A 16,806-nucleotide genomic window follows, 5' to 3' on the forward strand; every position below is an offset into this window, starting at 1 on the left:
CTCCCCTGTGGAGTACAGCACAACTGTGGAGTACAGCACAACCCCCCCCCTCCCCCGCACTGTATAGGACAGCCCTCCCTCTCTGCCCCCCTGCGGGGTACAGCACAACCCCCCCACCCCCACCCCCCTGCACTGTATAGGACAGCCCTCCCTCTCCACCCCCCTGCGGAGTACAGCACAACCCCCCCCCCCACCCCCCTGCACTGTATAGGACAGCCCTCCCTCTCCGCCCGTCCAAATGAAGAATGATCTTGACCCAAATATCAAGGGCGCTGCCACTGAGAAACCCTGAGATAGAAAGAGGTTCAAGACCTATTAGGAAGCTTTAGGAGACACAACTTGTGGACTAGGTGTCGATGGTAAGGAAGAAGAGGGCTAAGGAGGACACACGGTTTTCCGGGTGGGGGAAATCTGCACAGATGACGGATTGAAAAAGACATGGGGTTCTCTTCGATTCCGAAGAACCCAAGTTGGTACCGAGTGGCGTGGCACATAACAGAGGTATGTGGACCAGAGAGATGAAAGAATAGGAGAAGCAGCAGTAAGAGTTACGCTTAGTAAAACACGAGCACGTGGCCTAAGAAGCGAACAACACTGTTCTGCACAGATACCTGGAGCACAACAGTATTACTGGTATATTCACTGAGCCAATTATTTTTATTTTTATCTTTCAATTCGTTTTTTAGAGACAGCGCACAACCGGGGGGGGGGGGGTGGTGAAGGGCAGAGGGAGAGAGAGAGAATCTTAAGCAGGCTCGATGCTGGCCGCAGAGCCTGACATGGGGCTCAATGGATTCCACAACCCTGTGATCGAGACCGGAGCCAGAATCAAGAGTCACTCAACTGACTGAGCCACTCAGGCACCCTGACATAATTATTATTTTTACAATTCTTCAGCTTATACATTTAATGTTTTTTTAACATTTCTTTTTGAGAGAGCGAGACAGAGCACAAGTGGGGTTGGGGCAGACGGCAGGTGGGACACAGAATCTGAAGCAGGCTCCAGCCTCGAGCTGTCAAGCCCCTGACATGGGGCTTGAACTCACAGACTGTGAGATCATGACCTGAGGCGAAGTTGGCCGCCAACCGACTGAGCCACCCAGGCGCCCCTCAGCTTATACATTAAAAGAATTTTACTTGGAAAATACTAGCCTTCCGAACAAGTATTTTTAAGGACTATGCTTCTCCACTATCTGAGTACTCCACTACTTCTGAGAATTCTCAGAATCGTTTTGAAACTCTGGTAAGAAGAATAGAAGATCTCCTCATTGACCTCCCACTAACCAATGTGCCCTATTCCCTCTGGTGCCTGGGACAGATCACAATAGAGCCCAGCACATCCATTCTTATCAAACAGTATGCTTAGGCAGGGCCAATTTTATTTATTCCAGGCAGTTGTAAACAATTATTGTTATTATATAACTTAATACAATATTAATAAACCAATTAAAAGTTCAAACAGAAAAGTGGTTTCTGTGAAACTTAACCCAATGCTTTGGAAATACACAAATCCTTACCATGTCTCAGTAATTGGGGTCAAAAGTATTAATTACATAACATGACTGCTACTGCTAAGTCACAAACTGACCCAGGGTGAGCCGGAAGGCTAGCTGGTTAGGCATTCGAGGTATTGGATCTGGGCTGTGAGCCTGTCTCTGCCATATATAAGCTCCAGGACCCCAAGGACCCCAAGGATCCCACGGCTAGTTACTTAAAAGCAAGACTCAGTTTCTTCAACTGTAAGACAGCAGACATACCATTTCAACATAGGGCTGTTTTCAGATTAAATAATGTATTTACAAGTGGCTCACACACCGTCTAACCCCCAGTGAGCAAATATCCAGTAGGTAATACATCTGACCCTTGAAAATCACAGGTGTGAGCCGCACCGATCCACTTACACACGTTTTGTGTTGATAAATACATGCCAGTGAAACTTAATGTACTCAGTGTATTTTTTCTTCCTTATAATTTTTTTTAACTTTTTAAATATTTTTAAATTTATTTTTGAGAGAGAGAGAGAGAGCGAGCATAAAAAGGGGAGAGGCAGAGAAAGAGGGAGACACAGCATCTGAAGCAGGTTCCAGGCTCTGAGCTGTCAGCACAGAGCCCGATGCGGGACTAGAACTCACTAACTGCTAGATGATGACCTGAGCCGAAGTCAGACGCTTAACCACCTGAGCCACCCACAGACCCCACCTTCCTTATAATTTTCTTAATAACATTTTCTTTCCTCTAGCTTCCTTTACTGTAAGAATACAATATATAATACATGTAATATACAAAATATGTGTTAACTATGTTATCAGTAGGCTTCTGGTCAACAGGCATTAGTAGTTAAGTTTCTGGGGAGTCAAAAGTTATATGCAGATTTTTTATTGTGCAAGGGATCAGCATCCCTCTAATGCCCACATTGTTCAAGGGTCAACTGTATTACAGTTCAATCATTTCTTGGGAAATTTTTAAAGAAATCTGCTTTAAAGAAGTGACTACTTTTAAAGAGGATCTAAGGTTTGAGATAATTGCTTCATATGATGGTTACATTTTACAACTACTCTCATTTGCCCCCATGAAATTCTAAAGAGAAATTTGAAAAGACCTAATACTGCCTCTAGTCTTCGTCCTAATGGGAAAATCTGTGGTCAAGTCCAATCACTAAAAAGAGAGCACAGAGGTGCCTGGGTGGCTCAATCAGTTAAGTGTCCGACTTCAGCTCAGGTCACGATCTCATGGTCCATGAGTTCGAGACCCACATCAGACTCTGTGCAGACAGCTTGGAGCTTGGAGCCTGCTTCAGATTTGATGTCTCCCTTTCTCTCTGTCCCTCCCCCACTCACACTCTGTCTCTGTCTCTCAAAAAATGAGTAAATGTTAAAAAAAAAAATTTTTTTTTTTTTTTTTTAAAGAGAGCACATGACAGAACCAACAACAAAACTAGACCAATCCTGAAGGCCATGGATTCAAACAAGGTGTATCTGTCCTCTTATGTTACATAATAACCCTCATCTTGAAAATCTTTATATTCTAGTCATTACGTCTATTTTTTTTTTAAGTTTATTTACTTATTTTGAGAGAGAGAGAGAGAGAGCAGGAACAGGGGAGGGACAGAGACAGAGGGAGTGAGAGAGAATCCCAAGCAGGCTCCCCACTGTCAGCACACAGCTTAGTCCCACAAACTGTAAGATCATGAACTGAGCTGAAATGAGGAGTCAGACGCCGAACCGACTGAGCCCACAGGCGCCCCTAGCCATTATGTCTTTCTTAACATGGATTATACATCTAACTAAAAAACACAAGTATATTTACCTTGGTATTATTATTCTCCCTTTATTTTAAAGGAGGAAGATAAAACTGGTAACTTCCTCTAGATGCTGGATGGGAATATTCATCACCTAGTGGTAGGATGCAGTAAAAAGGTTTTTGCATAAATGAAATGATATTCTCTCTTAAACTCAAGGCAGTCCTGAAAATCACCGTATCTACTCTTTTCCCACTATGTATTTGTACCTCGGAGAAAGTTGGGGGGGGGGGGCGGTTTAAGGGCTTTCTTTCAAATGTCTCATTTGAAAGAAAAAAAGAGCACTTCCTTCTTGACAGATTGCTGTCACTGGAGGGGAGGGTGGGGATGATGAGAGAAGGATTATCAGGGTAATAACTGTACTCTCTGAAATGAGGACTGCTGTGAGAATGACCTAGGAGAATACACAACTTCTGGGGTTTCCACTGCTTTCAGAGGAACTGCATGACTGACTAGGATAGTATCTAAAGGATACTGTACAATTTAACTAACTATAACCTTTGTGAACATCGGTTACTGTGAAATTACCAAACAGAGAATTGCTCTAAGTACTCAGATAACTGTATGAGATTCTAATAAATACTGAGGAACTTACCTAGATTTATCCAAATTCCACCTGGCTTGAGTATTTTCCATATTGTGTCAATATAATCGATTACATTGTGAGCTGTGTCTATGAAGAAACAGGTAGCAATGCAGTCCCAGGTATCTAGTGAAGGAAAACCAAGTTACTACATTTAATTATGTTATTCTGCCTTTTCTTTTAATTAATTCCATAAATGTACCAGCTATGTCTTAAGAGACTATGAATATTTAATTTAACTGGAGGAATACAGAAGCTAAACTCTTCCAATCAACTGTGTAATTACGGTAACCAAACAATCATTTATGAGATACTTTGCAATTCATAAAAGTTTTTATTAAGAATTTGATAGTCGGGGTGCCTGGGTGGCTCAGTCAGTTAAGCGTCTGACTTCAGCTCAGGTCATGATCTCACAGTTCTCAGATTTGAGCCCCGCATCGGGCTCTGTGCTGGCAGCTTGGAGCCTGGAGCCTGCTTCGGATTCTGTGCCCCTCTCCCTCTCTCTCGCTCATGCTCACTCTCTCTCTCTCTCTCTCTCTCTCTCTCTCAAAAATAAATAAACATTAAAAAAGTTTTTTTAAAAAAAGGAAGAATTTGATGATCAGCTTGGAAACCATTTTTGATAGCCTATATTACTAGTATCTTTACCAAAAGGTACTCGTAAGAGTTTTGTTTATAATCTACTCAATGTCTACCCTTCATTTCAAATCAATTAAGATAAATAGTTATTTGAACTTTAAACTGTGATTTAAGCCAATGTTAACCATCAATTCTGGCAAGTTTCAGAAAGACTGTAGGCACTTGTTGCCAAGTAAGAAATGAATGGCATCAAAATACTCAAAACTACCCGCCAGTGCTCCGGATACTGGCCGGTGTAAAAGGGGGGCCAGGTAGCCAAGTGAACCCCCTGGACAGCAGTGTCCTTGGAGGCTGTGGCCCAGGACAGGAACAGAAGCTGAACTAAGGCAGGCCTCCGTACAAATGCTGGCACGACAAAGGCACGCATCCAACCGAGGAGGCCTGTGTCACCATCTGCTCTCCCAAAGCCTGCTGCAGAACAATGTCCCCCGGACTCGCCTAACTGATGTTTCCCATTATTTCAGCTCTATTCTGAGCCCTCGCTCTCTATCCCCAGCACCCAACATCTTCCATCTCACTCTTTCCACCTTCAAAGTACAGGTTTTCCCAATGTCAGAGTTCAGGGAAAAAGCGACAAAAACCTACCTCAATCCCTCTAATGGCTTCCCACCTCTCTGAGTACAATCAAACCCTCCCCAACCTGGCCTCCCACCGCGGTGCCCACTGCCCACCACACCCCAGCCCGAGTGGCCTCTCACTCTTCCTTGAGCAGAACAAGCGCGCTCCCCACCGCGAATCCTCCTTCTCTCGCCATTCTTTCTCTCTGCAACATTCCCCCCCAAGTATCTAATGGGTTGCCTCTTCACTTTTTCGAGGTTCTCTGCTCAACATTTTTTTAAAGTTTGGCTTGGAAAGGACTTCCCTGAGAACTCGATGAACAGCAGCCCCTCCCCCGCCACTCTATATCCTTGTCACCCTGCCTTAGTATTCTTCCTCACAACGTTCATGTCACTGCCCCTCACTCCCTATCAGAATAGAAACCCCTGTACAGGGACTGTGCTTTGCTCACTGCTCTCTTTCCAATGCCTACAACACACCTGGGACTTAGCAGGTGCTCAGAAAAGTACCTGTTGAATTAATGACCTTACCGACCTCTCAGCATTCTACTTTTCCTCTTGCTTTTACTGCCAATCCACTTCCCCTTGCCCCTCTCTCCATTACCGTCTCCTTTTCTCTAATGCTGGCTCAAACTTCGACAGTTTGCCCAGGTGAAGTCCAAACTTCATAACCTGATTATAAAGGTCTTCCACAATCTGGAACCAACCTACTTTTCTAGCCACATCCGCCATTAAACTCCCAAACCAACCTCTCTTTTCCTTCCAGTCAGGCTGTGTCACCATCTCCGATGACCTTATTCATTCATCTCTTTGTACTACCTCTCTCTCCCTATTCTTGAAGTCACAGCCTTCTCTCTACAAAGAACTTCTTTCCCACACTCATCTACTTTTATCTTTACTGTACTCATTACTCAATGAAATTTGTTTACATGTCATCTTATATTAATACACCCAACAGAGTCTACATTTCTGAATTGTGGAATCTTACCCTTCTTTGTATTTCCCATCATTACCTTACATATGTCTTTGAATATCCTAAATTGTCACTGAAGTATACCTTACATTCTACTATCAGAGTGAATGACCAAAACTTTGCCTTAGTATAAAATTGGCTCATTAAATTTAGAGCAAAGGACCAGACCGTTTAAATGCTTGTTTTGGACTTACTGCATTCTGAGTAAATCTCCTGAAAATCTCCTGCTGTCATCGAAAAGTTAGAACCGGGAGGAAGACTGTGGGGATCAACATCAGGGAAAAAGATGGGTCGAATCTGATCCGCTGACCTCCGGTTATTGCTAAACTGATGAATCCAAGGATAAAGCTTATATTTATTAACTTCAGAACATCTGCAAAATAGGAGCATAAAATTCAGTGTTAACTAAAAACTTCACCAAAAAAATCTACTTTAAACACTAAAATATAATCTGATTGAAGGTTTACTTATAAAACTCATTAATACTTAAAAGTGCTACCACTGTACCCCTCCCCAATTATCTGAAAATGCACATACACATGTAGATGAGCAACCAATCATGAATTAAAAGACAGGAAAAAAAATTAAAGTAAATTCAGAAATATAAATGTGTCGTTCACTCACATTTTAAAAAATGTATTTCCAAACTTCAGACTCAAGTAAAAACACAGTCCACTATTTTCTCAAAAAAGTGGTATGGGTTTCGTTTGCTACTCAACTATTCTAATTGTCTCCTTTTAACCTTCTCACCCCTCCCTAACTCATACTGCCACCAAGAAAACATTGTATTTAACTTAAACAAGGCAGCTAGTTCTTTTTTCCCAATGCACCTCTTCTGGCTTTAAAAATAACAACCCTTTTCCACTATTTTCTAAAAGAGGCCACAGAAATTCTGAGAGATGTTTCCAACTCAGTCATAGGAGCATACTTGGCCACTTTATAAGAATCTGATTAAGGGAAGAAGTTACGACTGCTACACCGAACTCTGATTCCATTAAAGAAACCAATGGGTGGAGAAGTTTAGGGAACAGAGAGAAAACACTCCTTCCCGGATCATACATACAGTCTTGCAATTCTGCACAGGAAGCATTTCTGTTTTGTGGGATATCTCATCATTTTCTAAAAAGTCACTTATCCATCCTGTTTTAACATTCTGCTAACTAGGAACTGATTAAAAGTGGTATTTTGTATAAGCAACTTGATGTTAATATAAGAAACAATTATGACACATATAATCAAACACTATGTATTTATCTTCAAATTCAGAATTGCTCAAAAACAGGTAAGTCAATCTGATTCTGAGAAATTACTATTTCTAGCAAAAAGTAAATTAAATACCTGTTGAGTACAAAGTTGGAAGAAAAGAGCATAAAAAAACTCCATTCATTTCCTTGACAAGCATAACCTAGCATAGCTATCTCCCAGGCCAGTCTTCCTAGTCCAGCACCAGGTACCAGAATATTTACTTTAGAAGGATCCCTGAAATGAAATAAGGCAATTATGTCCAACCCCTCAAAGAAAAAAAAAAAAAAAGACAAAATCCACATTAACTAAAAACTTAGATATTCAGTAAGTTCACTCAAGACTCTGACTTCTTAAAATTGAGAAGTACTTCTAAACATAAATGAAAAATAAGAGTACGAGGAATTATCACATGTGCAGATATCGGGTGAAGGTTTCATGCTCTAAATATTTTTCAGGAAAAAAAGGAGTCACCTTATATCTAAACTTACAAAGACACTCATATTCCCAAGTAGCTGTCACTTGAACAACAACTACCTCAAGAAGACGAATCATCCCCAGGGAAGGGATCCCGATACACACAAAGACTGAACAAAATTATTTTATCATGGAACAGTAAACCAAAACATTATTTCTAAAGCCTGTAGCAAATACAATGGTTTGTGTGACTAAGATAAAACGTATGTAGATTTTAACGTGTTAGGTGTATCTGTAAGAGTCTACGGATTTTGCCGGCACAAGAACCTGGAGGGAGGGTGTCCTCATGGGCGAAGTGAGGAAGCGCCTCCTAACTGAGCACAGACAGTGGCAAGCAGGTCACACCAAACCACTGGCTCTCCACCGATGAGCATCACACTACAGTCACAACTTCTCTTCACCGTAAGATCCACCATCCACTTTCAAATGGCTAACAGCCTTAGCAAAGCAAGGGACTTTCTCAGAAATTCCAGTCCGATAGAACTCTAGGGGAACTAAAATGGCATTCTTACAGAAATCAGCTGCCATCACGTCAATTAAGAAGGAATTTCATTATTATCTGCATTCTCCAAATTTGGCTCATAAATCAAATCCAGGGGCGCCAGGGTGGCTCAGGGGGTTAAGCATCTCAGAGCCTGGAGCCCACTTCGGATTCTGTGTCTCCCTCTTCTCTCTGCCCCTACGCCGCTCATGCTCAGTCTCTCTCAAAAATAAATGAACGTTAAAAAATTTTATAAAAAAAAACAAATCCAATTTCCAAATCTACTCCCATGTAGAACTCTTTTTTAAATCTTTATACCACATGGTCTTTAAGTTTGGTGTGCGCCACCAAATAGCAACAGGTCTTTTCACTAGTGGCCCATATGGTAACCTCAGCATTTCCCATTCTGAAATGAAGAAGAAACAAACAGAACCATGGGGCTTTTGACAATTCAGTCGATAAATATAGTAACGTGGGAATTTGTCCACGGTCATCCAGTCTGAAACATATTACGTATGTATTTGCATAAAAACCTTAACAAAGTCTCTTTAGTTTCACTGTTTAATTTTATATATACAATAAGGCACAACCAAGATTTGTTAAAAAATCATTTCTGACAAGTAGGCTTATTCTGATATAGACATTCTTTAATATTTGGTATGAGCAAACTGATGCCAAGTGGTCATAGAACAGTTTTCACTAAAATAAAATGCTTTCTTATTTCAGATTACACACAATGTCTCTACGTGTGAACACTTTAATATTTTTTCTTTTTTTGTTTTGTTTTTAGAGAAATAGGGAATGCAAGTGGGAGAGAAGGGCAGAGGGAGGGAGAGAGAGAGGAAGACAGAGAGAGAGAGAGAGAGAGAGAGAGAGACTGACTGACCCAAGCAGGCTCCATGCTCAGCACGGAGCCCGATGTGCAGCTCAATCCCATGGTCCTGGGATTGTGACCTGAACTGAAATCAAGAATCGGACACTCAACTAACTGACCCTCCCAGGCGCCCCAACACTTTAATTTTTAATTGACTTTATAGATTAAACTTTAAATTTTTTTTTTTTAATTTTTAAGTAATCTGTACATCCAATGTGGGGCTCGAACTTACAACCCCAAGATCAAGAGTCAGACGTTCTTCTGACTGAGCCAGCCAGGTGCCTCTGATTACATTTTTTTTTTTTTTTTTTAATGTTTATTTATTTTTGAGACAGAGAGAGAGCATGAATGGTGGAGGGTCAGAGAGAGGGGGAGACACAGAATCTGAAGCAGGCTCCGGGCTCCAAGTTGTCAGCACAGAGCCCGACGCGGGGCTCGAATTCACAGACCGTGAGATCATGACCTGAGCCGAAGTCCGATGCTCAACTGACTGACCCAGGTGCCCCTGATTACATTTCTAATGAAGAGAATGGGTACCGTCCTGTCGCTTGGTGTAGACCTACCTGTACCAGTATCTAACAAGCATATACATATTTTTAGTATCAGAATTTGTAAAACTACAAGCCATAGAACTCTGTGCTACCCTTTGTTTAAAGGACATGCCACTGTGACACCTCACCCAGGCCTGCCTCTCTCATTTCCACTCCCTATCAGATCCACCAAAACCCTTAGTCTCCCAGAATTACCTCTTTATTTTTCTCAGTTCCTATTTGCCCAATCAAAACATGCATTTTTCCCAAGTGACCGTTCTCACCTTAGATTAAAAAAAAAAAAAAAAAGTAATGCAACAAAAAGTAAATGATATGGAAGTAAATTCATAGAGTATTTAAACTGTTATAAAAACAATCACTAATAATTTCTGAATGGCTGATGAGCTGAGTAAAATATTACCATGAAGAAATTAGAAATCCTGCTAACCCTAAGGGGGCAGTTGTGTTAACAATGGTGCTGGACAATTATTTTGTTAACTTATGGAAAGCTAAACTTTATGACCAAATTCTCCTTACCTAAAAAGGCCTATAGAACTCTCTACCCCCACCTTGTGGCAGAAAGTGCCATATAAAACTACTAAAAAGCTATCAAGCCGTGGAATGCAGACTATATCAAGGCCCCAGACTAAGAGCAGAGATCATGATAGATCGATCTATTATATAATATATATTTCTGTGGGTATATAAAAGACACATTAAAATAAATGCCACAGAATTGAAAAAAGTCAAAAATCAAGCAATGAATGAATGCCATGGCGAGAATTTTTCCCTAAATTTTTGTCCTTAGCTAGATTTGTTTTCCATTGGGTTATTATATGAGGGATACTAACAGCATAATGGAAAGCGTCTCTAATTTAATGTGTATGAAACTAAAACATGCTAAAAGGCAGTTTCCGCTAGGACTCCAGGTCAACTCTACAGCATTTCAATGAAGATATTTCTGCGGAAAATAAGAGAACTAGAAGTCTACATATAGACTTTGGGGTGAGGTGACTTTAACCTTGCCTAAAACTTAGAAAACCAGGCATAGAGGCATATTACATGGGGCTCAATAATCAAATGATGCTGCTTGGAGATTCTTCGCAAAGAAATGTAAGCTAACAGGTCTACCTACTTATTAAGGTCCGACTATGGACAAGCAGTATGTTTGCTACCAATGTGGCACCCCTGAGAAGAGCAGGAAAAGTTTCAACAGTTTACCCCAGACAAGCAAGAATGAAGAGCGTACTCCTGTAAGGACAGGGCAAGGGCCCCTGCGTGTCTAAAGAGGCCGTGCATCGTGCCTGTCCCACGCTCCGTGTTCCAACCATCATCAGCAGTAATTGCTCTTCTTGAGAGAGGTTTCCTTTATCGCACACAGAATGATTTCTGTGCTGTGGCTGCAGGATTAGCAAGTTCCAAAACACAAAAGACTTTCTCTTGGGTCAACATGACCCCTGGAGGTCAGGAGCGCGCGCAACTTTCAAGCACTTGGGAGTGTTCCGTCCTGCTTGAACTGTAGCAGTTCTCTGTTCAATACAGTAAAAGCCACTAACCACTTGCCACTACTGAACACTTAAAACGTGGCTAGTCCAAGTTGAGAGGTGTTGCAAGTGTGAAACAGATGCCAGATTTCAAAGATCTAGTATAAAAAAGGAATGTAAAATACCTCATTAATAATCTCACATACTGATTATATGCTGAAATAATATTTCAGATACACTGGGCTATTAAAGTATATTATTAATTTCACCTGTGACTTTTTATGTGGCTATTACAGAAGTTAAAATAACATATACAGCTTGCATTTTATTTCTATTGACCGGGGCTGATCCACACACAGAAATAGTAAAAACACAATTTTGAGCAAAAGCCAATTGTGAAATGACACCACAAACCATTCTTTGAACTTTTACAATAAAAAGAACAATAAAATATATTGTTTATAAAGGTATATGAACACGTAGTTAATGTCGGAAGGCTACAGTAACAAATTCATATTAGCTATTATCTCTGGAAAGAGATAAGAATATATACTCAGCATGGTTTGCAGGGCATGGTTTCAACTGTGTCTATAATGTTTCTTTTACAAAATATATGCCAAAAAACCCATGCAAATTTAAAAACAAAACAAAACAAAAAAAAACAAACAAAGCCCTGAAGTACATATGCAAAATTTAAAGGTCTAACAGAGGTAGGCATTCAAATATTTTTTATTCGAAGTAGAAAATGGGTTAGAAACCCCATTACTGTCTAACCCCTTCAAAAATATGATCCCAGTTTACCTCTTCATCCACTCTTAACATAGAACTCCACGTATCAAACAACTCCTCACCAATTCCAGAAAACACCTCCTCCTCACCTTAATCTTCAGAGCTTCTACACACCCACAGAAACTCAGTTTAAATGATCACCTACCTCATTCATCGATGAAGTCGTTCCCAAATATCCCAGGCAAAGCTTGAACTCACTACCCAGTGCTCTCAGCACTTCATACCTCTGTTATAGTTTATATTCCAAGTTCTTCTATGCCCCACAGACCAGTCACCTGTTTCTGTAAATAAGACTTCATTGCAACACAGTCCATACACATAGACATATGGTCTGTGGCTGTGTCCCCCAACAACAGAGAAAAGCCTAAAATATTTACTAGCTGGCCCTTTAAGAAGTTTGCCATCCCAACACTACACGTCTGGAACCTCTCTCCTACTCCTACACAGAGCTTCCTTAACCTGTTTTATGATTGAATAAGTATTCTAGTACATGACTGTAACATAATGTATCAAAATCTACTAAGGACATTTCCATTCTTTCCCATCTTTTGTTAGTATAATGTTAAAATTAATACCCTTGGCATAAATGATCTTTCACATTCAGGAATAAATATATCTGTAGAAAGCTTCCCCAAAATTGAATTTCAAGAGTCAAAAGATGAACTTTAAAATTTTGTTAAATATTACCAAGTTGCCCTCCATATAAGACTGTACTGATTTATTCTTCCATCAGCAAGCTATAGGCTTCTTCCGGTCTTCAGTAAGTTGTGTAATTTTTAAACTTTGCATTGTAATAGGTGGAAAATGGCATCTTAGTGTGTTTTTCACATTTGCATATTCTTAGGAGATGGAGTTCCTTGTATTTCGTGTTCTGTGTACTGTCTATTTACACTATTTTTCTACTGGGTTATTAGTATACATTGTTTTCCCACTGAGATATTACTCTAGATTTGTAAGCACTTGAAATCCTGAATTTTAAGAGCTTGAGATCTTGTTTGAAAGACATCTGAAATATTTGTCTTTGGCCTAAGAGGGCTTTCAGGATGAGGGGTATATCTAAATTTTCAGGCTCTACTCTTGCATTATTTGGCAGTCTACATTTCCTCTATTTTCTCATTTTAAATGGTTTCTTTTCGCTAAAAGAATCCTTCCATAAATTATATAGTCCTTATTTTAATCTAAGTAGAAAAAATGCTTCTTTAAAGCTCATCCTAATGCCCAACTATATGAGACAAAAATATATTCAACTAGGCAACTGTGTACCTGTTATCTCTTTGGAGTGAACTGCAAAGACATGATAGATTTCTCCCACACACACACACAAAATACCACTTCAAATTCTTCTAAACTAGGATGGGCTAATGAAATTAGGACCTAAATATACAGTCTGACAGTTTTCAGAATTCATAAGAGAATACAGTTTCACATGGCTGTGCTTTTTCATCTCAGGACTCAAGACTCTCTTTCCTTAGCAGCTATAAACTTTATAGCATAAAATTCTTAAATTCAAATGATTAAATGATTAGATAGTCACCTGAAAAATTAAAACTCTCCATCCATTCAGTTCAGACCACCAACTGAAATGTTACTGTGCTTATGTTCGTATTTAAGAAAAAGCTTTAAAATTACATTGCTAATTTCAATGAGCAACTGCTCACTAAAGCAGAGTCCAAGTCTATTTAAACCCTAAACAGACTAGAAGCTAGTAATTACTGAAATGGTTGGCATCCGGCACAATTAAACAGCATTTCCTTAATGAACAGAGACCCCAATACATGTGTCAATCTGTGGCTTCAAAGCTGCTTGTGCTTGTAAATTCAGGCATTTAAAAACTCTAAGCAAACAAATAAAAATAAAAACTCTAAACAGAGACAAACTGGACCAACTCATGACAAGTGTGTTTTCATAGGAAAAAAATACTTTAATGATCACAGGCATAGTTAATTCTATGCATATTTAAATATATTCTCTTTTAGAGACGGCTCAGTTAGAAAAAGCCTCCACTAAAATTTCAGAAAGAAAGAACCCGACACACCGGGAACAAGGTGGTGAAAAGAGGAGGACCTGGTTTGGTGCTGTCGTTTCTATCTCTGGGGGTGCTGTGCTTTTCGCAGAACTTCCAACAGCGCTATGTTGGGACAGAGCATCGGGGATTCACCACCTCTGTGGTCCGTAGGAGCCACTATGAGGAGGGCCCAGGAAAGAATTTGCCGTTTTCTGTGGAAAACAAGTGGTGGTTATTTGTTATGATGACTACGAACTTTGGACCTGGATTTGCTGCGCCTTTTTTTTTTTTTATAGTAAGACACCAATTGCTTAAGAAAGAAGGATGTCTGGGACGCCTGGGTGGCTCAGTCGGTTAAGCGGCCGACTTCGGCTCAGGTCATGATCTCGCGGTCCGTGAGTTCGAGCCCCGCGTCGGGCTCTGTGCTGACAGCTCAGAGCCCAGAGCCTGTTTCAGATTCTGCGTCTCTCTCTGACCCTCCCCCATTCAAGCTCTGTCTCTGTCTCAAAAATAAATAAAGGTTAAAAAAAAAAAATGAAAAAAAAAAAGAAATAAGGATGTTTTAATTAATCCATTAAACAGATGTGAAAAGGAGCATTTTAAGAAGTGCAGTCTCTCTGAAAAATGGATCAAACTCTTGAATTCAACATACTCAATATGTTTGTAAATAAACTTATGGCATGAATCCTTAATACCTCTTCTCTGAAACCTGGAATGTAATAATTGTGCTTACTTTTTATTTAGGAAATGTTCCAGAATTTGTTTGGTCAAAATATGTGTGTAATTTAGCCTCTTTCTTGGTTTTAAATTTTGAGATTTAATTTTTGATTACTAGGTCAGGACCTTGTTGGTAATTTATGTTCTATAAAATACAAATTTGACTTTGTTGTCCCACAATAATTTTTTTTAATTGAAAAAGAGGAAGAAGTGTACTTTTAGTCTTTGAGGCAGTAAAATTGTTTTTCTTCATGAGTGATAATTACTTAATCATGAGTAAAACCAATAGTGAGTGTATAGAGTGAAGTACAAGAGCTTTTTTCCCTCCAGACTTGTTACCTAAAACTAAATTTTTTGCCTTGATAAATTTGCTATTGACCAATACTAGTTTTGTTTAGACTGAATAAAAGTAGAATATCTGAAATGAAATGTAAAAAAAAAAAAAAAGAAAGAACCCAAGCAGACGTAAATTCGAGTCAAATCCAGCCTGAAATATGAAGACATCAAATTCCCATGTGCTTGCTGTGGCATAAATAGGGGCCTGGAAATTTATCCGAGACTCAACGCTGACCAGGACTGAGCTAAGAATCAACCTGGATTCTGAAGGGCTGTATTAATGTCCCTTCCAAGGACGAGGGGTTTACTTTTTTATGGCAAAGTTATGACTTTAATACAGATATTGACTTTAGTGTTTTATTAGCTTCATGTTTTTAAGGTTCTATGACAGCTCATCTTACCAACTATAAGGAAACCAACCTACATTAAAGAAAAACAAATGACATAGGAAAAGATAATGAAAGGTTCTCACCAGGTCCAAGAATGGCACAAAAAAAAGAAGGCTGACAGATACTTTGGCACACTCCATTCAAAGTTTAAATACACCAGTCTACTTTTATAATATTACTTACTTTCAGGGAAGGGAAATGGGTGGCTGGGTAACAGTTATGGGAAAGAGACTTTAAATCCTGTTAAGTTTTTAAATTTTTGAATACTGTGATATGTTTTAACAAATCAAAATCATTTAATTATTATTTTTAAAATAAATGATTACAATCATTAAGAGTTAATCCATCCTTTTCTCACCAGTCCACATTCTATCTTTCAGTAGGAATAGTAATAATAATAGTAGATAGATAACAGCAAAATAATGTTCTGTATAGTTCACCAGGAAATTTAACAATGGCAAGCCCTATCGTAAAGCTTTTTTTTTTTTTACCGTTTTATTTATTTTTGACAGAGAGAGAGAGACAGAGCATGAGTGAGGGAGGAGTAGAGAGAGAGGGAGATACAGAATCTGAAGCCGGCTCCAGGCTCTAAGCTGTCGGCACAGAGCACGACGCGGGGCTCGAACCCACAAACCATGAGATCATGACCTGAGCCGAAGCTGGAGGCTTAACCAACTGAGCCACCCAGGCGCCTGATAGCTGACATTGTTATACTGACTGGACAGCATGGTAATATACATGATTCATTGATCGTGACTAAATGAGTATGAACAAAGTCATGTCGAAAGTGCTAGAAATGATGCTGACATAAGCATTTGGCATTTAGCTTTCCAAAAATACCCCAAATTTGGTACATTCCAATTATAAAGAGTCTCACTTCATAACCTACTTTTCAAAAACAGAAATAATTTGAATTTTGAGAAATACCTGGATTTTATGTTTATAGAAGCTATTCAGCTATTATGTATTATTTTTAGAGCAGAGCACTGAATATATACACTGACAGCACCAACTAGAAACTATGAGTATAACATCCTACAATATAATCTACAATATATCAATGTTTATAAAAGTCCATAAAGTTGAAAACACTTGTTTATGAAAAATAAGGAAATGAGAGATTATATCATAATTCTTTTTTAAGTTTACTTATTTTGAGAGAGAGAGAGAGAGAGAGAGAGAGAGAGAGAGAGAGAGAGAGAGAATGCATGTGGGAGAGGCAGAGAGACAGAATCCCAAGCGGATCTGTACTATCAGCATGAAGCCTGACGCAGGGCTCAAACTCACGAACTGCAAGATCACGACCTGAGCTGAAATCAAGAGTTGGATGCTTAACTGACTGTTATCCTAATGTAGGATAAGAAAATCTGTAGCATGTATTAAAGTAAACAAAGATAGCCTTTAACAACTGTGTGATTTTTAGCTATTTATT

At 39.5% G+C, this 16,806-nt stretch overlaps 1 protein-coding gene across 6 annotated transcripts in view; it reads right to left on the reverse strand.

The window, feature by feature from the left end:
• Nucleotides 1–16,806, reverse strand: part of CARNMT1 (carnosine N-methyltransferase 1) — a 44,599-nt gene that overhangs the window by 9,832 nt on the left and 17,961 nt on the right. For 5 of the 6 annotated variants that reach the window (XM_042963983.1, XM_042963985.1, XM_042963989.1 and 2 more), the window contains 3 exons: nt 7,389–7,529; nt 6,245–6,423; nt 3,894–4,007 (listed from right to left, as the gene is read on the reverse strand). In XM_042963983.1, the coding sequence (XP_042819917.1) occupies nt 3,894–4,007; nt 6,245–6,423; nt 7,389–7,529 (434 nt within the window). Of the gene's footprint in view, nt 1–3,306; nt 3,393–3,893; nt 4,008–6,244; nt 6,424–7,388; nt 7,530–16,806 lie in introns of all 6 variants that reach the window. The other variant, XM_042963984.1, reaches the window with a different exon arrangement.

The sequence above is a fragment of the Panthera tigris genome, chromosome D4, assembly GCF_018350195.1.
Source record: "Panthera tigris isolate Pti1 chromosome D4, P.tigris_Pti1_mat1.1, whole genome shotgun sequence".
NCBI classification, from domain to species: Eukaryota; Metazoa; Chordata; class Mammalia; order Carnivora; family Felidae; genus Panthera; species Panthera tigris.